The 23,971-nt window shown below is 39.8% G+C and overlaps 1 protein-coding gene across 2 annotated transcripts in view; it reads left to right on the plus strand.

Moving 5' to 3' along the window:
* The window catches only part of DEFB128 (defensin beta 128), a 50,541-nt gene extending 39,495 nt beyond the window's left edge, over nt 1–11,046 (plus strand). Inside the window, exons 1-2 of one of the 2 annotated variants that reach the window (XM_024239179.2) lie at nt 9,081–9,217; nt 10,676–11,046. In XM_024239179.2, the coding sequence (XP_024094947.1) occupies nt 9,169–9,217; nt 10,676–10,908 (282 nt within the window). In that variant the 5' untranslated portion in view covers nt 9,081–9,168 and the 3' untranslated portion in view covers nt 10,909–11,046. Of the gene's footprint in view, nt 1–9,080; nt 9,218–10,675 lie in introns of those variants that run through there. The other variant, XM_054541755.1, reaches the window with a different exon arrangement.
* Nucleotides 11,047–23,971: the final 12,925 nt, after the last annotated feature.

Here is a 23,971-nt window from a genome sequence, read left to right on the forward strand (position 1 = left end):
TTTTTGTATTTTTAGTAGAGATGAGGTTTCACCATATTGGCCAGGCTGGTCTTGAACTCCTGACCTCAAGTGATCTGCCCGCTTCAGCCTTCCAAAGTTCTGAGATTACAGGCATGAGCCACTGTGCCTGCCCCTCATCACCCAGATATTAAGTCTAGTGTCCATTAGTTATTTTTTCTGCTTCTCTCCCTCCCCCCACCCTCCACCCTCCAAGAGGCCCCAGTGTGTGGTTGTTCCCCTCTGTGTTTCTGTGTGTTCCCATAATTTAGCTCCCACTTGTAAATGAGAACATGCGGTATTTGGTTTTCTGTTCCTGTGCTAGTTTGCTAAGGATAATGGCTTCCAGCTCCATTCATGTCCCTGCAAAGCACATGATCTCACTCTTTTTTGTGGCTGTATAGTATTCCATGACGTATATGTACCACATTTTCTTTATCCAGCCTATTATTGATGGGCACTTGAATTGATTCCAAGTCTTTGTTATTGTAAATAATGCTGCAATGAACATGTGCATGTATGTGTCTTTATAATAGAATGATTTATATTCCTTTGGGTATAGACCCAGTAATGGGATTGCTGGGTCAAATGGTAGTTCTGTCTTTAGGTCTTTAGGAATTGCCACACTGTCTTCCACAATGGTTGAACTAATTTACACTCCCACCAAGAGTGTATAAGCATTCCTTTTTTCTTCACAACCTTGCCAGCATCTGTTATTTTTATTTATTTATTTTTTTGAGATGGGAGTTTTGCTCTTGTTGCCCAGGCTGGAGTGCAATGGTGCAGCCTTGGCTCACTGCAACCTCCGCCTCCTGGGTTCAAGTGATTCTCCTGCCTCAGCCTCCTAAGTAGCTGGGATTACAGGTGCCCACCACCATGCCCGATTAATTTTTGTATTTTTAGTAGAGATGGGGTCTTGCCATGTTGGCCAGGCTGGTCTCAAACTCCTGACCTCAGGTCATCTGCCTGCCTAGGCCTCCCGAAGTGCTGGGATTACAGGTGTGAGCCACTGCACCTGGCCAGCATCTGTTATTTTTGACTTTTTGGTAATAGCCATTCTGACTGGTGCAAGATGGTATCTCATTGTGGTTTTAATTCACATTTCTCTAATGGTCAGTGATGAGCTTTTTTTCATATGATTGTTGGCTGCATGTATGTCTTTTTTTGAGAAGTGTCCATTCATGTTTTCTTTGCCCACTTTTTAATGGGGTTGTTTGTTTTTATTGTAAATTTGTTTAAGTTCCTTATAGATGCTGGGTATTAGTTAGACCTTTTTTGGATGCATAGTTTGCAAAAATTTTCTCCCATCCTGTAGGTTGTCTGTTTACTCTGTTGATAGTTTCTTTTGCTGTGCAAAAGCTCTTTAGTTTAATTAGATCCCATTCGTCCATTTTTGCTTTTGTTGCAATTGCTTTTAGCATCTTTACCCTAAAATCTTCACCTGTGCCTGTGTCCTGAATGGTATTATCTAGGTTGTCTTCCAGGTTTTTTATACTTTTGGGTTTTACACTTAAGTCTTTAATCCATCTTGAGTTAATTTTTGTATTATAAGGTGTAATGAAGGGGTCCAGTTTCAATTTTCTGCACATGGCTAGGCAACTTCTTAATCTGATAAACAACTTCAGCAAAGTCTCAGGGTACAAAATCAATGGGCAAAAATCACTAGCATTCTTATACACCTACAACCTTCAACACAAGAGCCAAATCATGAAGGAATTCCGAGTCACAATTGCCACAAAAAGAATAAAATACATAGGAATACAGCTTACAAGGGAAGTGAAAGATTTCTACAAGGGGAACTAAAAAGTGCTGCTCAAAGAAATCAGAGATGACACAAACAAATGAAAAAACATTCCATGCTCATTGGTAGGAAGAATCAATATCACTAAAATGGCCATACTGCCCAAAGCAATTTATAGACTCAATGCTATTCCCATTTAACTACCACTGACATTCTTTGCAGAAGTAGAAAAATCTATTTTAAAGTTTATATGGAACCAAAAAAGAGCCTGAATAACCAAGGCAATTCTAAGCAAAAAGAACAAAGTTGGAGACATCACACTATCCAACTTCAAACTGTACTACAGGGCCACAGTAATCAAAACAGCATGACACTGGTACAAGAACAGACACATAGATCAGTGGGACAGAATAGAGAACCCAGAAATAAGACTGTACACTACAACTATATGATCTTTGACAAACCCGACAAAAACAAGCAATGGGGAACACTTTTCAAAACAAGACATATACTTGGCTAAGAAGCATTTGAAAGGAAAAAAAAAAAAGAGATCAACATCACTTATCATTAGAGAAATGCAAATCAAAACCACAATGAGATACCATCTCACACCAGTCAGAATAGCTACTATTAAAAAGTTTAACAGATGCTGGTGAGGTTGTGGAGGAAAGGGAATGCTTATAGACTGCTGGTGGGAGTGTAAATTAGTTCAGCCATTGTGGAAAACAGTTTGGCAATTTCTCAGAGAACTTAAAACAGAATTACCATTCGACCCAGCAATTCCATTATTGGGTATATAGCCAAAGGAATATAAATCATTCTACCATAAAGACACATGCACGTGTATGTTCATTGCAGCACTATTCACAATGGCAAAGCCACGGAATCAACCTAAATGCCCATCAATGGTACACTGGATAAAATGTGGTACATATACACCATCGAATACTACACAGCCATAAAAAATGAAATCATGTTTTTTTGCATGGACATGGGTGGAGCTGGAGGCCTATATCCTAAGTGAATTAACACAGGAACAGAAAACCAAATACCACGTGTTCTCACTTATAATGGGAGCTAAACATTGAGTCCACATGGACACAAAGAAGGAAACAAACACTGGGGCCTACTTGAGGTAGGAGGAGGATGGGAATCAAAAAACTACCTAGCAGGTACTATGCTTATTACCTGGGTGATGAAATAACCTGTACACCAAATCCCTGTGACATACAATTTACCTATGTGACTAACCTGCACATGTTCTCCTGAACCTAAAATAAAAGCTAAAAGAATTCATACACACACACACATACACACACACACGAATGGGATTAGTGTTACATGGAAAGAGCTGTGGGGGTTCAAAATAGTAATTAATCAAGTCTATCAGAGGAGTTAGGAAAACATCACAGAGGAGGTCTTATTTTTATCTGAGCCTTAAAAGACAAGAAGGATTTTCTGGGAGGTTTTGAGATTTGGAAAGAAACAATGTAGAATTTGAGGAAAAACATCAGCAGGACTTGGTGCTGACAAATACACCTTTGTATCCTGGGTGAAATATGCTACTGGAGTTCTGCTAGAGTGTATCTATCAGATGTAGGAAAAAAATGATGTAGAAGATGGACATCTACTTGGAGAGGAAATTCCCTCTTATTTGATGGTCTTGAACATGGAGGCAGTGGGAGTGGGGTTGAGAAGCTTCCAGAGCACTATACTTGGCTGAAATAAAGGTTTAGAACAATCAAATATCTCATCTTTCTTGATTCCAGTTAGAAAAAGCTAAAAGAAATCCCATACACTAATCCGGAGTCCAACTTCTTAGTTCTTATTGTGCATTAAGGTGGCAAACGATTTCCTGCATAGCTGGACTTATATTCATCTAATCCTTGGGTTATCTCTAATTTATTTAGAAATGGAACCAACTCCCTTACAGCAATGAGTAAAATTGAATTACAGAACAAGGGGGCAGTTGGCTGTCCTCCAAAATTGTAGCTTTGACGTTGGTCTTTAAACCCACAGGTGATTCAGTTAGCACTTTTCTTCTTGTATTTATTAACAGGAACTTAATACCTGTTTTTCTAATGAGTATTTCCTTGATCCACAGACCCTCAGCAAGAAAGACTTAGAAAATTAAAACAAAAACAAAAACAAAAAAACAAGCCAAGCACGGTGGCTCATGCCTGTAATCCCAGCACTTTGGGAGGTTGAGGTGGGTGGATCTCCTGAGGTCAGGAGTTCAAGACCAGACTGGCCAACATGGTGAAACCCCGACTCTACTAAAAATACAAAAATTAGCTGGGCATTGTGGTGCACGCCTGTAATCCCAGCCACTGCACCTAGCCCTTAACAAATATTCACACATCTGATCTTTGTGCGGCTAAATTTCCTGCACCCATTAACTTAGCTGTCTTCATATGATAAATATGATTTGATGAGACTCTGTAAGCCTCACCAATCTCTATTTTCTGTGCCACTCCAGGAGTACAAGGTACTACAGCTACTAACTGAGGGGAATAAGGGCTCTGGTTACTGGTATCGATAGTAAGCTATATACAATACTAATTCCTAACCTTACTCTTTCCCTGACTATGTTGCGATAAGAGTTTAATCATCAACAACTACTTCTACAGCTTTCAGAAATTCCAACATTCTTCCAGATACTGTCACAGAAAGATATTTGGATTAGATGGGACTTCATTACTATAATTAGGTGCCTAGAAATTGCAAAAAGTGGTAAACAGCATTTTTAAAGGAAATGCCATAATTAACTTTATTGCTGTGTTGGAGTATTTTATCTAGCAGTAATTTGTTCAGTACTTTTCAGCCATTCAGTGATTATGTATTGAGCATATAGCATGAATTTTGTGCTATGAGTTAAGAACTCCAAGTCGAGGAGGCTCTGGAAAAGGGAAAAGCTGGGCAAATCGAATGCCTAATAGGGTTTGCTTCCAGTGCGGTCTACAAGGACACTTTAAAAAAGATTGTCCAAGTAGAAATAAGCCGCCCTCTCATCCGTGCCCCTTATGTCAAGGGAATCACTGGAAGGCCCACTGCCCCAGGGGATGAAGGTCCTCTGAGTCAGAAGCCACTAACCAGATGATCGAGCAGCAGGACTGAGGGTGCCCAGGGCAAGCTTCAGCCCATGCCATCACCCTCACAGAGTCCCGGGTATGCTTGACCATTGAGAGCCAGGAGGTTAACTGTCTCCTGGACACTGGCACAGCCTTCTCAGTCTTACTGTCCTGTCCCGGACAACTGTCCTCCAGATCTGTCACTATTCAAGGGGTCCTAGGACAGCCAGTCACTAGATACTTCTCCCAGCCACTAAGTTGTGACTGGGGAACTTTTCACATGCTTTTCTAATTATGCCTGAAAGCCCAAATCCCTTGTTAGGGAGAGACATTCTAGCAAAAGCAGGGGCCATTATACACCTGAACATAGGAGAAGGAACACCCGTTTATTGTCCCCCTGCTTGAGGAAGGAATTAATCCTGAAGTCTGGGCAACAGAAGGACAACATGGATGAGCAAAGAATGCCTGTCCTGTTCAAGTTAAACTAAAGAATTTCACCTCCTTTCCCTACCAAAGGCAGTACCCCCTTACACCCAAGGCCCAACAAGGACTCCAAAAGATTGTTAAGGACCTAAAAGCCCAAGGCCTAGTAAAACCATGCAATAGCCCCTGCAGTACTCCAATTTTAGGAGTACAGAAACCCAGCAGACAGTGGAGGTTAGTGCAAGATCTCAGGATTATCAATGAGGCCGTTGTCGCTCCATACCCACCTATACCTAACCCTTATACTCTGCTTTCCCAAACACCAGAGGAAGCAGAGTGGTTTACAGTCCTGGACATTAAGGATGCCTTTTTCTGCATCCCTGTACATCCTGACCTTCAATTCTTGTTTGCCTTTGAAGATCCTTCGAACCCAACGTCTCAACTCACCTGGACTGTTTTACCCCAAGGGTTCAGAGATAACCCCCATCTATTTGGCCAGGCATTAGCCCAAGACTTGAGCCAGTTCTCATACCTGGACACTCTTGTCCTTCAGTACATGGATGATTTAATTTTAGCTGCCCGTTCAGAAACCTTGTGCCATCAAGCCACCCAAGCACTCTTAAATTTCCTTGCTACCTGTGGCTACAAGGTTTCCAAACTGAAGGCTCAGTTCTGCTCACAGCAGGTTAAATACTTAGGGCTAAAATTATCCAAAGGCACCAGGGCCCTCAGTGAGGAACATATCCAGCCTATACTGGCTGATCCTCATCCCAAAACCCTAAAGCAACTAAAAGATTCCTTGGCATAACAGGTTTCTGCCGAATATGGATTCCCAGGTACGGCGAAATAGCCAGACCATTATATACACTAATTAAGGAAACTCAGAAAGCAAATACCCATTTAGTAAGATGGACACCTGAAGCAGAAGCGGCTTTCCAGGCCCTAAAGAAGGCCCTAACCCAAGCCCCAGTGTTAAGCTTGCCAAAGGGGCAAGACTTTTCCTTATAAGTCACAGAAAAAAACAAGAATAGCTCTAGGAGTCCTTACACAGGTCTGAGGGATGAGCTTGCAACCCGTGGCATACCTAAGTAAGGAAATCAATGTAATGGCAAAGGGTAGCCTCATTGTTTATGGGTAGTGGTGGCAGTAGTAGTCTTAGTATCTGAAGCAGTTAAACTAATACTGGGAAGAGATCTTACTGTGTGGACATCTCATGATGTGAATGGCATACTCACTGCTAAAGGAGACTTGTGGCTGTCAGACAACCGTTTACTTAAATATCAGGCACTATTACTTGAAGGGCCAGTGCTGCAACTGTGCACTTGTGCAACTCTTAACCCAGCCACATTTCTTCCAGACAATAGAGAAAAGATAGAACATAACTGTAAACAAGTAATTGCTCAAACCTACGCCGCTCAAGGGAACCCTTTAGAGGTTCCCTTGACTGATCCTGACCTCAACTTGTATACTGATGGAAGTTCCTTTGTAGAAAAAGGACTTTGAAAAGTGGGGTATGCAGTGGTTAGTGATAATGGAATACTTGAAAGTAATCCCCTCACTCCAAGAACTAGTGTTCAGCTGGCAGAACTAATAGCCCTCACTCGGGCACTAGAATTAGGAGAAGGAAAAAGGGTAAATATATATACAGGCTCTAAATATGCTTACCTAGTTCTCCATGCCCACGCAGCAATACGGAGAGAAAGGGAATTCCTAACTTCCAAGGGAACACCTATCAAACATCAAGAAGCCATTAGGAGATTATTATTTGCTGTACAGAAACCTAAAGAGGTGGCAGTCGTACACTGCCGGGGTCATTAAAAAAAAAAAAAAAAAAAGGAAAGGGAAATAGAAGGGAACCGCCAAGCAGATATTGAAGCCAAAATAGCCACAAGACAGGACCCTCCATTAGAAATGCTTATAGAAGGACCCCTAGTGTGGGGTAACCCCCTCCAGGAAACCAAGCCCCAGTACTCAGCAGAAGAAATAGAATGGGGAACCTCAAGAGGACATACTTTCCTCCCCTCAGGGTGGCTAGCCACCAAAGAAGAAAAAATACTTTTGCCTGCAGCTAACCAATTGAAATTACTTAAAACCCTTTACCAAATCTTTCACTTAGGCATTGATAGCACCTATCAGATGGCCAAATTATTATTTACTGGACCAGGCCTATTCAAAACTATCAAATAGATAGTCAGGGCCTGTAAAGTGTGCCAAAGAAATAATCCCCTGCACTGCAGGCCATGCATTTCAATCCCTGTATCTTTAACCTCCTTGTTAAGTTTGTCTTTTCCGGAATCAAAGCTGTAAAACTACAAATCATTCTTCAAATGGAGCCCCAGATGCCGTCCATGACTAAGATGTACCATGGACCCTTGGACTGGCCTGCTAGCCCATGCTCTGATGTTAATGACATCGAAGGCACTCCTCCTGAGGAAATCTCAACTGCACAACCCCTACTATGCCCCAATTCAGGAGGAAGCAGTTAGAGTGGTCGTCAGCCAACCTCCCCAACAGCACTTGGGTTTTCCTGTTGAGAGGGGGTACTGAGAGACAGGGCTAGCTGGATTTCCTAGGCCGACTAAGAATCCCTAAGCCTAGCTGGGAAGGTGACCGCATCCACCTTTAAACATGAGGCTTGCAACTTAGCTCACACGCGACCAATCAGGTAGGAAAGAGAGCTCACTAATATGGTAATTAGGCAAAAACAGGAGGTAAAGAAATAGCCAATCATCTATTGCCTGAGAGCACAGCAGGAGGGACAATGATTGGGATATAAACCCAGGCATTCGAGCCGGCAATGGCTAACCTCTTTGGGTCCCCTCCCTTTGTATGGGAGCTCTGTTTTCACTCTGTTAAATCTTGCGACTGCAAAAAAAAAAAAAAAAAAGAACTCCAAGTCAAATAAGACCAGAGACATGCCCTTTATGGATCTGCAGACTATTGCAGATAAACAAATAATTGGAACATGACATAGTGTGACCATCAACAAAAATATGTACAAATACAGTGATGGTGCAAAGAAGAGAGTTTTCAGCTCTGTTTAGTTGGGCCAGGGAAACTTTCACTTATATAGAGATGATTGAACTTGGTTTTGAAGGAAAACTAGGAGTTCACTAGCACCAATTATATGGAGGGGATGGGGAGTGTAATATAATTTGTAAAGAGGGATTTAAATGTGAAAAGAAACAGATTAAGGAAGTAAAAGTTCAGGAAGGTGTACCCACTAGTTTGGGAGAAACATAGATGTTTCCATAAAATGTCCCAGGAGAGGAGAGCAGAGACCAGTTTATAATAAGTTGAGTGCTGTGCTAAGGAGATTTGATCTTTTGAAGAATTTCAGTTGTTGAATTTTGCTCTACTAGATGGACAACTCTTTATGGGAAACTCTCAAATAATATCAATTTATCTAGCCAAACCTAAAAGCAATCTTACTCCTAGAATGACTATCTAGAAGCTTTATACATTAAAAACATTATTGTTGAATATGCTTCTGTGTCGACTAATGACTTAATTTATCTTCCAAACTGGGTTAGTTTTGTGAGAGGCAGCAGTAGCCAGATGGAACACTGGAACAATAGGAATAAGACAGGATTATCCCACACAACCCAGGGCCCACGACGACCAACCAACCTTGACCCAAATGGGTTGAAAGCTTAGACGGAAAGTCATAGTTCCTGCTCTCTAGGGGCGCACATCCTGAGGAAGGGGGAGGAGGGATGATATGGTGGAACACTCTGTGACTGTGAGCTCCATATTTGGGGATGTAGGTGTGTGTGTTAGGGGGGTGGACTTGGAATTCCTGTCTGTCTGTGCGGGTTAAAATGAGAGCTCCGAGCGCTGATAGCTGTCAAAACTCTGGGTCATCTTAAAAGACCTGTGGCACACAGACCACTGGACAAAGTTCTGCTGCCTCTTTCTCTTGGGAAGTCTGTAAATATGAAGCTGTTTCTGGTTCTCATTATTCTGCTGTTTGAGGTACTCACAGGTAACTTGTCCAAATGTACTATAACATCCTAAGAGATATTACTATTTGTAAGAGTGGGAACAGGACTTTCAAGATTATTTATATTTGGCCAAAATCATAAAAAAGTACCCATTCTCCTGGTTGCCTGACTTGAGTCTATGCCTTAGAAGAGAGGCACCCAAGGAGGTAAGAGGAGGTCAGGGCTATAGTGGACTCTCAGGAGTCCTTTTCAAAGGTATCCGTGAACTCATCATCTAGAATTATCTTTATAATGCTGGACACAGTTTTCACCTGAGAGCCTGGCCATTCCCTTTTCCATTCAAATTCATTTTCAGCCTGTACTACAACAGTAATTAAAATAGCACACATTTTGGAGTCATGTCAATATGAGGTTAAAATATGTCTTCATCATTGATGGGTTGTATGAATTAAGCACATTATTTCCTTTTAATCTCAATTTTCTCATCTGTCAAGGAGTATAATGACTGTATTTCATGATTCTATTTGATGTACAGATTACATGAACTTACAAGCACAAAGCACAAAGTTCATCATAGAAGCCCTGTCAGTGAGAGTTCCCTTCTCTCTTGCTAGGAAGAAGGCATATTATATTTTTGTGGCCCCAAAATATACTCCTCTAACCCTCAAAGATGTTCCCTGATTCTGAAGTTTAGGATAGGGAGAGTATGTCTCTCTTCTCCAACCTTATTCTTTGGGCTTGTTCAAATTTTGGGTAGAGGGGCAAATAAGGATTAGAAACAAGAGACTTAGAATTTCAATGCATTACTCTGAGTAGGTGACAATGTGGCTCTCTAGAGCCAAATTCATGGAATTGAATTTGATCTCTGGGCAACACATTTATCTGAGATCAAGGGGCGTGTGATGAGTGACAGACAGGAGGAGCCAGGTTAAGGGAAGCAGTTCTCAATAGCACCTGTTGCTGCGACCCGTGAGATCTTGCCAAAGGGAGATTTCTGTTGCCCATATCAGTGAGTGTGAAACCGAATTAAGTTAAAAAGTCTTGTTTGTGATGTTCTTTCAAAAGTTGCTTTGGCTCTGAGTTGTGCCAATGGTGACATGTCTTGCGTGCATGGTGACATGTTAGCCGTCTCTGGGGACATGAGACTGAGGTGGAGCTGAGAGAGTGCTGACTTTGGAGCTTGGTGGAGGGAGTCAGCTTTGCCAGGGTCCTAGGGGTGGGACTTGGCTCTGGTTGATAACCACGAATTGAGTTCTCTCTTCTCTTTTGTCATATCAGTTCTGATGTTCTCAGAGGCAACTGGAAATTGGCTGAGAGCCTGGGCTTTTGAATGTCCTTAATTTGGGATATTTTTCAAGGAGGAGCCTCTGAGTTTCCTTTTATCAGCATAATGTTCACTTGGGACCATAGGAGGCCATGACTTGTGGGGAACCATATACCTACCTCTTCTGCTCTTCCTTACGCACTAACCTTGGTTCAATGTTGTTTCCTATGCACAGATGGGGCAAGACTCAAAAAATGCTTCAATAATGTAACAGGCTATTGCAGGAAGAAATGCAAGGTAGGAGAAAGATACGAAATAGGATGTCTAAGTGGGAAATTATGTTGCATTAATTATGAAGAAGAGAAAGAACATGTGTCATTTAAGAAGCCACATCAACATTCTGGTGAGAAGCTGAGCGTGCAGCAGGATTACATCATCTTGCCCACCGTCACCATTTTCACAGTCTAATCCTAAATCAAGCCCTTGTCTCGCTGGTCTCCACTCTTCCTAAATAAAAAGTGCTGCCTAATCCAGCAGCCTGCAGCAAAAGATTCATCTACTTCCTTCTGTGAACCTGATTCCCCACATAATAAAGTCCTGTGCTTTCCTCTGAGTTCATTTATTGATATAGTCACTCATTTTTTGAATACTTCAAACATGAATGGTTGTCATGTTCCTGGTTTTATACCAGTAAGATGTAGGATATAAAAATTAAGTAAACATATTGGTAGAGGTGGAATTTAGCCTTTCCATTTTTAAGAAAATAATTTCAACTTTTATTTTAGCCTCAGGGTTACATGTGCAGATTTGTTACATTGGCGTACTGTTTGTTGTTGAGGTTTGGGGTACAATTGATCCCATCACTCAGGTCCTGAATATAGTACCCAACAGTTAGTTTTTCAACCCTTTCCCCTCTCCTCCTTCCCTTCTCTATTAGTCCCCAGTGTCTGTTGTTCCCATCTTTATGTCAATGTGTACTCAATGTTTAGCTCCCACTTATTAGTGAGAACATATGGTATTAGGTTTCCTATTCCTGTGTTAATTCGCTTAGGATAATGGCCTCCAGCTGCATCCATGTTGCTGCAAAAGACATAATTTTATTTTTTTATGGCAGCATGGTATTCCATTGTGTATATGTACCACATTTTCTTTATCCAATCCACTGTTGATAGGAACCTAGGCTGATTCCATGTCTTTGCTATAATGAATAGTGCTGCAATCAACATACATACACGTGCATACATCTTTTTGGTAGAACAATTTATTTTCTCTTGGATATATACCCAGTAATGGGATTGCTGAGTTGAATGGTAGTTATGTTTTAAGTTCTTTGAGAAGTCTCCAAACTTCTTTCCACAGTGGCTGAACAAATTTACATTTCCACTAACAGTGTATAAGCATTCCCTTTTCTCTGCAGCCTTGCCAGCGTCTGTTGTTTTTTGATGTTTTAGTAATAACTACTCTAAGTGGTGTAAAGAGATTATCTCATTGTGATTTTGATTTGCATTGCTCTGGTGTTTAGTGATGCTGAGCATTTTTTCATATATTTGTTGTCCACTTGTATGTCTTCTTTTTAGAGGTGTCTGTTCATGTCTTGTGTGCACTTTTTAATGGGGCTATTTGCTTTTTGTTTGTTGAATTAAGTTCCTTATAAATGCTTGATATTAGACCTTTGTCAGAGGCATAGTTTGTGATATTTTCTCCCATTGTATGTTGTCTTTTTACTCTGTTGATAGTTTCTTTTGCTGTGCAGAAGCTCTTTAGTTTAACTAGGTCCTACTTGTCAATTTTTGTTTTTGTTGCAATTGCTTTTGAGGACTTAGTCATAAATTATTTCCCAAGACCTGTGTCCAGAACGGTGTTTCTAGGTTGTCTTCTAGGATTCTTGTAATTTGAGTTCTTACATTTCTATCTTTAATCCAGCTTGAGTTAATTTTTTATATGGTGAGAGGAGGGGTCCAGTTTTATTCTTCTATATGTGGCTTGCCAGCTATCCCAGCACCATTTATTGAATAAGGAGCCCTTTTCCCATTGCGTATTTTTGTTGACTTTGTCAAAGATCAGATGGCTGTAGGCATGCAGCTTTATTTTTGGATTCTTTATTCTGTTCCTGTGGTCTATATGTCTGTTTTTGTATCAGTACTATGCTGTTTCAGTTACTGTAACCTTATAGTGTAGTTTGAGATGGGTAATTAGATGCCTCTGGCTTTGTTCTTTTTGCTTAGAATTGCTTTGCCTATTCAGGCTCTTTTTTTGACTCCATAAGAACTCAGGATAATTGTTTCTAATTCTGTGAAAAATGGCTTTGGTAGTTTGATAGGAATAACATTGAATCTGTAGATTGCTTTGGGCAGAATGACCGTTGAAATGATATTGATTTTTCCAACCCATGGGCATGGAATGTTTTTCCATTTGCTTGTGACATCTATAATTTTTTTCAGCAGTGTTTTATAATTCTCCCTGAATCTGAAGAGATCTTTCACCTTCTTAGTTAGAAAAAAATCCTAGGCTTTTTTTTTTTTGAGTGTGTGGTTATTGAAAATGGGATTGCATTCTTGATTTGACTCTCAGCTTGAACATTACTGGTGTATAGAAATGCTATTAATTTTTGTACTTGATTTTTGTATCCTGACACTTTACTGAAGTCATTTATCAGTTCCAGGAGTCTTTTGGTGTAGGCTTTAAGGTTTTCTAAGCATATAATCTGCTGTTAATGAAGAAAGTTAGCTTGATTTCTTCTTCTTTTCCTATTTGGATGCCTTTTATTTCTTCCTTTTGCCTGATTGCTCTGGCAAGCACTTCCAGTAGTAGGTTGAATCTGAGTGGTGAGAGTGGGCACTCCTGGGAATGTTCCAGAGAACTGGAATGTTCCAGAAAGCATTCCCAGTTCTCAAGGGAAATGCCTTCAGTTTTTGCCCATTCAGCATGACGCTGGCTGTGGGTTTGTCATAGATGGCTCTTATTATTTTTGAGTATGTTCCTACGATGCCTAGTTTGTTGAGGAGTTTTTAAATGAAGGGATGTTGGGTTTATCAAAAGGTTTGCTGCATTTATTGAGATGATCATATAGTTTTTGTTTTTAATTCTGTTTATGTGGTAAATCACACTTGTTCATTTGCATATGTTGAACCAACCTTGCATCCCAAGAGGGAGGTCTGTTTGCTCATGGTGAATTAACTGTTTTTTTTTTTTTTTAGTAATCTTCAATTCAGTTTGCTAGTATTAAGGATTTCTGCATTTTGTTCATCAGGGATATTGTCCTGTAGTTTTCTTTTTTTGTTGTGTCTTTGCCAGGTTTTGGTACCAGAGTGATGCCTAATTTGTAGAATGAGTTAAGGAGGTATCTTTCTTCTTGCTTTTTTGAAATAGTTTTAGTAGAATTGGTACCAGCTGTTTTTTGTATGTCTGGTAAAATTGGGCTGTGAATCCATCTGGTTCAGGGCCTTTTTTGGTTAGTAGGTTTTTAATTGATGATTCAATTTTGGAACTTGTTATTGGTCTATTCAGGGTTTCAGTTTCTTTCTGGTTTAATCTTGGGAGGTTGTATGTTTCCAGGAATTTATCCACTTCCTCTAGATTTTCCAGTTTGTGTGCATAGAGGTGCTCATAATAGTCTCTTTCATATTTCTGTTGTAATGTCACTTTTGTTGTTTCTATTTGTGCTTATTTGGATCTTCTCACTTCTTTTGTTAATCTACTAACAAAAAATAGTGGTCTATTGATCTTGTTTATCCCTTAAAAAAACAAACTTGTAATTTTGTTGAGTCTTGTATAGATTTTTGAGCCTCAATTTCATTCAGTTCTACACTGATTTTAGTTATTTTTTTTCTTCTGCTAGCTTGGTGGTAAGTTTGTTTCTGTTTTTCTAGTTCCTGTAGGTGTGATGTAATATCATTAATTTGAGATCTTTCTAGCTTTTCAAGGTCAGTGTTTAGTGCTATAAACTTTCTTTCTAAAACTGTTTTCACTGCATCCCAGAGATTTTGGTATGCTATGTCTCTGTTTTCATTTATTTCAATGAATTTTTAAATTTCTGCCTTAGTTTTGTTGTTTATCCAAAAGTGGTTTAGGAGCAAGTTGTTTAATTTTCATGTAATTGTGTGGTTTTGAAGGTTCTTGGTATTGATTTCTATTTTTTTCCACTGTGGTCTGAGAGTTTGGTTGGCATTATTTTGGTATTTTGAATTTGTTGATAGTTATTCCATGGCCTAGCATGTGGTCAGTCTTGGAGTCTGTTCCATGTGCAGATGAGAAGAATATATATTCTGTGGTTGATGGATGGAATATTCTGTAGATGTCTATTAAGTTGAATTGGTCAAGTGTCAGGTTTAAGTCCAGGATTTCTTTGTTAGTTTTCTGCCTCAATCATCTATCTAATGCTGTCAGTGGGGTGTTGAAGTCCCCCAATATGATCATGTGGCTAAGTCTTTTCATAGGTCTAGAAGTAGTTTTTTTAATGAATCTAGATGCTCCAATATTGGGTGCATATATATTTAGGATAGTTAAGTCTTCTTATTGAATTTAACCCTTTATTGTCACATAATGCCCTTCTTTATCCTTCTAAGTAGTTGTTGGTTTAAAGTTTGTTTTATCTAAGAATAATGACCCCTCCTCTTTTTCTGTTTTTTGTTTATGTGGTATATCTTTCTCCAACCATTTACTTTGAGCCTATGGCTGTCATATATGTGATATTGGTCTCTTGAAGACTGCAGACAGATGAGTTTTGTTTTCTTTTCTTTTCCAACTTGCTACTCTGTGCCTTTTAAGTGGAGCATTTAGAGTGTTCATATTCAAGGTTAATGTTAATATGTGAGGTTTTGATCCTATCATGGAGTTGTTAGCTGGTTGCTTTGTAGTTTCTATTGTGTGGTTGCTTATTAGGGTCTGTGGGCCATGTACTTAAGTGTGTTTTTGTAGATGCAAATATCATTCCTTCGTTTCCATATTTAGAACTTCCTGAAGGGTCTCTTGTAAGATTGCCTTTAATAATAAGGAATTCTCTTAGTACTGGAGTGTCTGGAAAAGATTTTATTTCTCTTTCATTTATTAAGCTTAGTTTGACAGGATATGAAATTCTTGGTTGGAATTTCTTGTCTTTAAGAATGTTGAAAATAGGCACCCAATCTCTCCTGGCTTGTAACACCTCCATTTTCTTTGTGAGACAATATTTCACAGAATTTCAGGTATTTCTCCTGTTTCACAAATGAAATTTCTTGTGTCTAATTAGATCTGAATGCCGTGTGTGTGTGTGTGTGTGTACAGAGGGTTCTGCTAACAGCTAATTATTAGTTAGAGGGAGAAAAAATGTTTGAATATTTTCATAACACTTTTTTGAGGTCAGATCTAATGGGCAAACATGACAGCTACTGGTAATTCCAATATATCATTTGAAATTCATTTAATGTATGTGTTCCATCTCAATTTTCAGTAGCAATTTGAACATCTAGTTGACAGAATTTTTAGACAAATATTATCTTAAGATCTCTAAAGGCATTGCATATAGTTTGCTTCAGTATGAAATTTAAAGTCTTATAAATGAGGAGGACATACTTAAGAAGCTCCTCATGAGATAGATGAAATTGTAGTAGGTCATGATGGTAGAAAATGCTCTCCAGATGAACAGAAGAGAAACTTTTGTGGTGACATCTGTTGATGCTGCTTAATTTAAGGCACTGGTCATAAATAACTTTTGTAGAGCTAATATTTACTCATGTGAGATAAAGAAATCAATGAATCTTATTACTCCATGAGCAGCTCACCATCTTGTTTCAGGGGGAGGAAGGAGAAAAATATTTAGCTGGATATATTAAAGTTTCAAGAGCATACAAGAACCTTCCTTTTAGTAGTTTGGCTTTTGAAAATTCTGGAGAAGAGTACAGGTAACAGTGACTGGACTTTGCAGAATTTTAGAATTTTTGTTGATGATTTCAGCACTATGAAAGTCAATGTATGACCTTTTTCAACCTAATTTTTAGAGAACTTTAAAGGTAAGGCTCACATAAGAAGCTCATTGCAGCACTTTATAAGCCCCTTTCTTTTTTAGTCTTTCATTACAATGTCACCAGGGGTATTTTAAAGGAGGGTCCATTCTGTCACTGTGACGGTGAAGATGGGTCTGGCTCACTGTCTTTAATCTACAATGTGTCCTCTACTCTATATGATTCTACTGATAAATTAGATAAGAGAATCCATTTTGGCTTAGTGTCAGGTAAATCAGAGAAGTGTCTTCTGAGTTGGGGTTGAGGGATATACTTAATTGAACCGATAAATTAAGCCTTGAATTCTACTCTGACTGGGGGGATCTAATCTTCGCTTTGACTTTTTTTTTTATTCTTTTATCCCCTCCATACTCATAGAAGACGTGGGTGTGGTCAGTATTGTTAGATGCATGTTTATTTGTTCACCTTTTTTCAATACAAAATTGAGTTGAAATTCTATATTTTTATTATTCACTCTTTTGGTACAGACAGAATTATTGGTACCTGCTCTTGCATCTGTCTTAGAGTAGTCTCCAAAATCTTATTCATAGACTCTTTCAAATTATTTTATTTTATTTTATTATGAAGATTTATTTCACATATTTTTTTCCTTTTTATATTATATTCTAGTTTTATTATATAATTCATATATTATATGTAATATTTATTTTTTAAAAACTTTTTTATTGATACATAGTATTTGCACATATTTCTGGGCACATGTGATATTTTGATACATGCATATAATATGTAATAATCAAGTCAGATTATTTAGGATATCCATCACCTTGAATATTTATCCTTTCTTTGTGTTGGGAACATTTCAAAACTTCTCTTTTAGCTATTTTGAAATATACAATAAATTGTTGTTAACAATAGCCACTCTGCTGTGCTGTCAAACACTAGAACTTATACCTTCTATCTAACTTTGCAATACTTGTTTTATAATGTTATAACCACAACACTCCCATTTGAAAGGAGGAAGAATTGGTTGCACACAGCAGTCACTGGTTCACAACCATTTGGAAATCATTCTGGGGTAGCAGTACCCTTATAATAAAGCCAGAGCAAGGGCATACAAGAAAAAAAAGTTATAGGCTGATGTCCCTAGAACATAGATGCAAAAACCTCAAGAAAATACTAGCAAATTGAATTCAACAATACTTTAAATAGATTATTCACCATGATCAAGTGAGATTTATCTACATTAACAGAGTGAAGGGTAAAAACCATATGATCATCTCAACAGATGCAGAAAAAACACTTGACAACATTCAGCATCCTTTTGTGATAAAACTCAACAAATTAGATACAGAAAGAATGATCTCAACACAATAAAGGTCATATATGACAAGCCCCATTTAATATCATACTCAATGGTGAACAGTCAAAAGCTTTTCCTCTAAGATCAAGAACAAAATAATGCCCACTCTTGCCACTTCTATCAACATAGTACTGGAAATTCTAGCCAGATTAATTAGGCAAGAAAATGGAATAAAAAGCATTAAAATAGGAAGGAAGAAGTGAAATTGTTTCTGTTTGCAGATGACATAATCGTATTTATAGAAAATCCTGAAGAATTTGCCAAATAACTATTAGAACTAATAAATGAATTCAGTAAAGTGGCAGGATATAAATTCAACATACAAAAATCAGCAGTTTTTCTGAATACTAACAAGAACACCTGAGAAGTGAATCAAGTAAATGATCCTTTCACAATAGCTACAAAAATACTTAGGAATAAATTTAATGAAGAGGTAAAAGGCCTCTACACTAAAATGTATAAAACTTTGATGGAAGAAATTGAAGAAGACACAGATGGAAAGATATCCCATGTTCATGAAAGTAAAAAATTAATATTGTTAAAATATCTGTAGTACCCAAAGTGGTCTATAGATTTAATGCAATCCCTATCAAAATTCTAAAGACATTTTTTACTGAAACAGAAAAAAATTCTAAAATTTGGATTGAACCACAAAAGATTTTGAATAGCCAAAACAATCTTTAGCAAAAAGGACAAAGCTGAAGGCATCACACTACCTGACTTCAAAATATACTATGAAAGAGAATAAGTGTTGGAAAGGATGTGGAGAAATGGGAACCCTTGCACACTGTTGGTGGGAATAAAAATTAGTATAGCTATTATGGAAAACTCTATGGAAGTTCCTTAAAAAATTTAAAATGAAAACTACTATATGATCCAGCAATCCCATTACTGAGTATATAGCTAATGGAAATAAAATCAGTATGTTGAAAAGATATCTGCACTTTCATGTTAATTTCAGCATTATTCACAATAACCAAGGTATAGAATCAACTTAAGTGCCCATCAATGGATGAATTAATAAAGAAAATGGTGGTACATAAGCACAATGGAATACTTTTCAGCTTTAAAAAAAGAAGTAAATTCTGTCATTTGCAACAACATGGATGAACCTGGAGGACAGTAAGCTAAATGAAATAAGCCAGGCACAGAAAGACATGATCTCACTTCTACATAGAGTGTAAAAAAGTTGAATTCATAGAAACAAAGAGTAAAATGGTAGTTATCAGAGGCTAGCGGTGGGGAAATCACTTAGACAGGAAGAATAAGCTCAAGAGAGTTCAGGCACAGTGGCTCACACTTATAATCCTAGCACTTTGGGACGCTGAGGCAGGCGGATCACCTGAGGTCAGGAGTTCGGGACCAGCCTGGCCAACATGGCGAAACTCCGCCTTGACTAAAAATACAAAAATTAGCCAGTTATGGTGGCATGCACCTGTAATCCCAGCTACTTGGGAGGCTGAGACAGGAGAATTGCTTGAACTGGGGAGGCAGAAGTTGCAATGAGCCAAGATCGCACAATTGGACTCTGGCCAGGGCAACAAGAATGAAACTCTATTTTCAAAAAAAGAAAAAAAAAGTTCAAGAGCTCTATTTACATCATGGTGACTACAGTTAGTGATAATATATTATATATTTGAAAATTCCATTGTGCATATATATCACAATGTAAGAAAAAATTTTATTTTATTTTATTTGGGGCAAAATCTCACTTGGTAGCCCAGGCTGGAGTACAGTGGCATGATCTCAGCTCACTGCAACCTTGAGCTCCTGGGCTCAAGTAATCTTCCTGCCTCAGTCTCCTGAGTAGCTGTGACTACAGGCGCGCCACCACATTTTGCTGATTTTGATTATTTTTTGTAGAGACAAGGTCTATGTTGCCCAGGCTGGTCTTGAACTCCTGGGCTCAAGCAATCCTCCTGCCTGAGCCTCCCAAAGTGTTTGGATTCAGGTGTGAGCCACCACACCCAGCCTTATTTTAAAATTTAGATTCAGGGGATAAATGTATAGATTTGTTACATGGGCTTATTGTTTGGGCTTCTAATGACCCTGTCACCCAAGTAGCAAACATAGTACTGGATAGATAGTTTTTCAACATTTGCTCCTCTCCCTTCCTTAACCCCTTTAAAATCTTCACTGTCTATTTTTCCCATCTTTATGTCTGTGTGTACCTAATATTTAGTTTCACTCGCCTCCATGTGAAGAGACCACCAAACAGGCTTTGTGTGAGCAACAAGGCTGTTTATTTCACCTGGGTGCACGTGAGCTGAGTCCGAAAAGAGAGTCAGTGAAGGGAGATAGGGGTGGGGCCGTTTTGTAAGATTTGGGTAGGTAAAGGAAAATTACAGTCAAAGAGGGGTTGTTCTCTGGCGGGCAGGAGTGGGGGTCACAAGGTGCTCAGTGGGGGAGCTTTTTGAGTCAGGATGAGCCAGGAAAAGGGATTTCACAAGGTAATGTCATCAGTTAAGGCAAGGACCGGCCATTTTCACTTCTTTTGTGCTGGAATGTCATCAGTTAAGGCAGGAACAGGCCATTTTCACTTCTTTGGTGATTCTTCAGTTACTTCAGGCCATCTGGGCATGTACGTGCAGGTCACAGGGGATGCAATGGTTTAGCTTCAGCTCAGAGGCCTGACATTCCTGCCTTCTTATATTAATAAGAAAAATAACATAAAATAGTATTGAAGTGTTAGGGCAGCAAAAAAAATTTTTTGTGGGGGGCGCCTAGCATGGAGAGGTAATGGGTGATGTTTCTCAGGGCTGCTTTGAGCAGGATTAGGGGCAGCGTGGGAACCTACAGTGGGACAGATTAAGCTGAAGGAAGATTTTGTGGTAAGGGGTGATATTATGGGGTTGTTAGAAGAAACATTTGTCATATAGAATGATTGGTGATGGCCTGGATACAGTTTTAGATGAATTGAGAAACTAAACGGAAGATAAGGTCTGAATAAAAGAAGGAGAAAAACAGGTACTAAAGGACTAAGAATTGGAAGGACCTAGGACATCTAATTAGAGAGTGCCCAAGGGGATTCAGCATAATCACTTACTTGGTTGGCAAGTCTTTGGGGTCTATCCTTGAGTTCTTTTATGTTGTCATATACCAGGCCAGATTGATTTAGGTAAAAACAACACTCTTCATTTAAGAATATACAGAGTCCTCCTTTTTCAGCAGTGAGTAAGTCAAGGCCTCGGCGGTCTTGGAGGACAACTGCAGCTAAAGAGTCAACTTGGGCCTGGAGGACTGATAAAGTTTGTGATATGTCTGTGATGCTAGCAGAGAAGTCATTAGACAGGCTACAGAAGGTCGTGACAGAGGTTGAAATGCCTGCTATTCTAGTACCGAGTGCAATAGCGGAGGCAGGAAGTCCTAAACCGACAAGCAAGGGAATTAGTGGAATAACTCTATTTTGTCGTGTTGGTGTCATGAGGGGAACAGGGAGCTCTTCGGTCCCATTTGCAAATTGAATTTTGGGAGTAAGGAAAACTAGTGTGCATGTGCCTGTCCAATTAGCAGGTAGACACATGTAGGTAAAGGTTCCACAGAGGAAGAAGAGAACTTGTGCGAGGCAAAACTGGAGATGCAAAGTAAAAAGATGAGAAGCAGTGCTGAAAGGGGTGTCTTGTACCTAGACTCTTAGGGATCCAACTAGGGTGGCAACCATCAGAGGTTGTATTGGGGACTGATGGGGTAACTGCATAGAGGGGGAAGTTCAATTTTCATGGTGTATGAGAAAACGTCGAGTGTCTACGAGCAACCTTTCACTGTTATTTATGGGGCTGGGTATAAGTAAACAAGAAGAGGGCCTGGGAGGAGAGTCTGATGAGCAAGGGGAAGGTAGCCAAGGATGGAGTGAAATACAGAGTAAGTGTCTTCCTAAGCAATAATTAATGCTAATGTTTTTAAGTTTGCCAGTATTGATAGAGGACTTGTCTGTAATATGGAGCTAGAAGGCTCTAATTGTTTCAGTGATGTGTGTAGTTGGGCTTTGGAGATGAAGAGTAAAGGAACATCGAGAAGGTGAAAGGTTACCTAGGGGAATTCCAGTGGGCCTTTGCTGAGAGATACATAAAGCAGCAGCCACAGGAATAGTGGTTTGTGTTGTGAGAGGTCCAAATATGGGGGCAGTAGAATTGATAAAAGGAGAAAGGTTTTTTAAGTAAGTGCAGAGGAGGGTGGCAGCTTGCTGATGTCAGATGTCTGGGGAGGTCTTGCTGGACCTTTCTAGAAAGTAAATGAGTTCTTCAGGAGGGTAAAGGTGAGGGCTGTTAAAGGAAGTTCAGAGGTGTAAGGAGATAGGAGATGTTGCCTAGTCTGCATGTAAGGTGGGGACAGCTGTGTAGGTGCTGGAAGAAAGGGAAATGCAAAGCCAGCAGTTGTTTGCTAAGGAGGGATTAGAAATGGCTAGGAGAGAATGGGTAAGGTTGATAGTGTGGCGGAGATAGCTGGGGAGAGGTAGAGGGTGGCATAAGAATGTGAATGAGAATAAGAGTGAGTATAAAAGTGAAAAATAGAACTTCATGGGTCCCCTGCCAGCAAAGATCATCTATCCACTCTAAGAGGTAGTTAAGAGTTGCCAGTCCTGGGCGGGGGCAAATCCCTGAGCTTGGTGTGTAGGGAAGGGAGGGGGCCTGAATAATTCCTGAGGAGTAGTAGAATAGCAGATGGAACACTAAGAAGTTATTTCCTTGAGGATAGATTTCCATGATGGAAAGGAAATGAGAGGTTCTAAGAGGTGGGCTGGTGGCTTGTACAATAGCATAGCCTGCCTTTGCTGGTGTGTGGCGATTAGGCCTGGTGGAACTGCCATCAATAAACTAAATGTGATCAGGGTGAGGAACAGGGAAGAAGGAAATAATGGGGGAAATGGGGTGAATGTCAGGTGGATCAGAGAGATACAGTCATGAGGGTCAGGTGTGGCATCCGGGATAATGTGGGAGGCCGGATTGAAGTCCAAACCAGGAACAGTGGTAATTGTGGGAGACTCAACAAAGAGTGAGTACAGCTGAAGGAGCCGGGGAGCAGAAAGTATATGCATCGGGTATGAGGAAGAAAATAGATTTTGGAAGTTATGAGAACTGTAGAGTGAGTTGAGCATGTGATTTTGAGGGCCTCTAAAAGTATTAAGGCAGCGGCAGCTGCTGCACGCAGACATGAGGGCTAGGCTAAAAGAGTAAGGTCAAGTTCTTTGAACAGAAAGGCTACAGGGCATGGTCCTGGCTCTTGTGTAAGAATTCTGACTGCACTAACCATGCCTAGGAAGGAAAGGAGTTGTTGTTTTGTAGAAGGGATTGGGGTTTGGGAGATTAGTCAGACACGATCAGCAGGGAGAGCATGTGTGTTTTAAGAATTATGCCAAGATAGGTAACAGATGAGGAAGAAATTTGGACTTGACTGAAGTAATGGGGGCTGTCTGTGAAGCCTTGCAGCAGTACAGCCCAGGTAATTTGCTGAGCCTAATGGGAGTCAGGGTCAGTGCAAGTGAAAGCGAAGAGAGCCTGGGATGTAGGGTGCAAAGGAGTAGTAAAGAAAGCATGTTTGAGATCCAGAACAGAATAATGGGTTGTGGAGGCAGGTATTGAGGATAGGAGAGTATATGGGTTTGGCAAAATAATTTGGTGGATAAGGCGTAGATCCTGAACTAACCTGTAAGCCTTGTCTGGTTTTAGGACAGGTAAAATGGGGGAATTATAAGGAGAGTTTATAGGCTTTAAAAGGCCATGCTGTAACAGGTGAGTGATAACAGGCTTTAATCTTTTTAAAGCATGCTGTGGGATGGGATATTGGCATTGAGTGGGGTAAGGGTGATTAGGTTTTAATGGGATGGTAAGGGGTGCATGATCAGTCGCCAAGGAGAGAGTAGAGGTATCTTATACTTGTGGGTTAAGATGGGGGGATACGAGAGGAGGATGCGAAGGAGGCTTTGAACTGGGGAAAAGGGCGGCAATGAGGTGTGGCTGTAGTCCAGGAACAGTCAAGGAAGCAGATAATTTAGTTAAAATATCTTGACCTAATAAGGGAACTGGGCAGGTGGGGATAACTAAAAAAGAGTGCATAAAAGAATGTTGTCTAAGTTGGCACCAGAGTTGGGGAGTTTTAAGAGGTTTAGAAGCCTGGCCGTCAATACCTACAACAGTTATGGAGGCAAGGGAAACAGGCCATTGAAAAGAAGGTAATGTGGAGTGGGTAGCCTCTGTATTGATTAAGAAGGGGATGGACATTGGGGGAGGAG

The sequence above is a fragment of the Pongo abelii genome, chromosome 21, assembly GCF_028885655.2.
Source record: "Pongo abelii isolate AG06213 chromosome 21, NHGRI_mPonAbe1-v2.0_pri, whole genome shotgun sequence".
NCBI lineage: Eukaryota > Metazoa > Chordata > Mammalia > Primates > Hominidae > Pongo > Pongo abelii.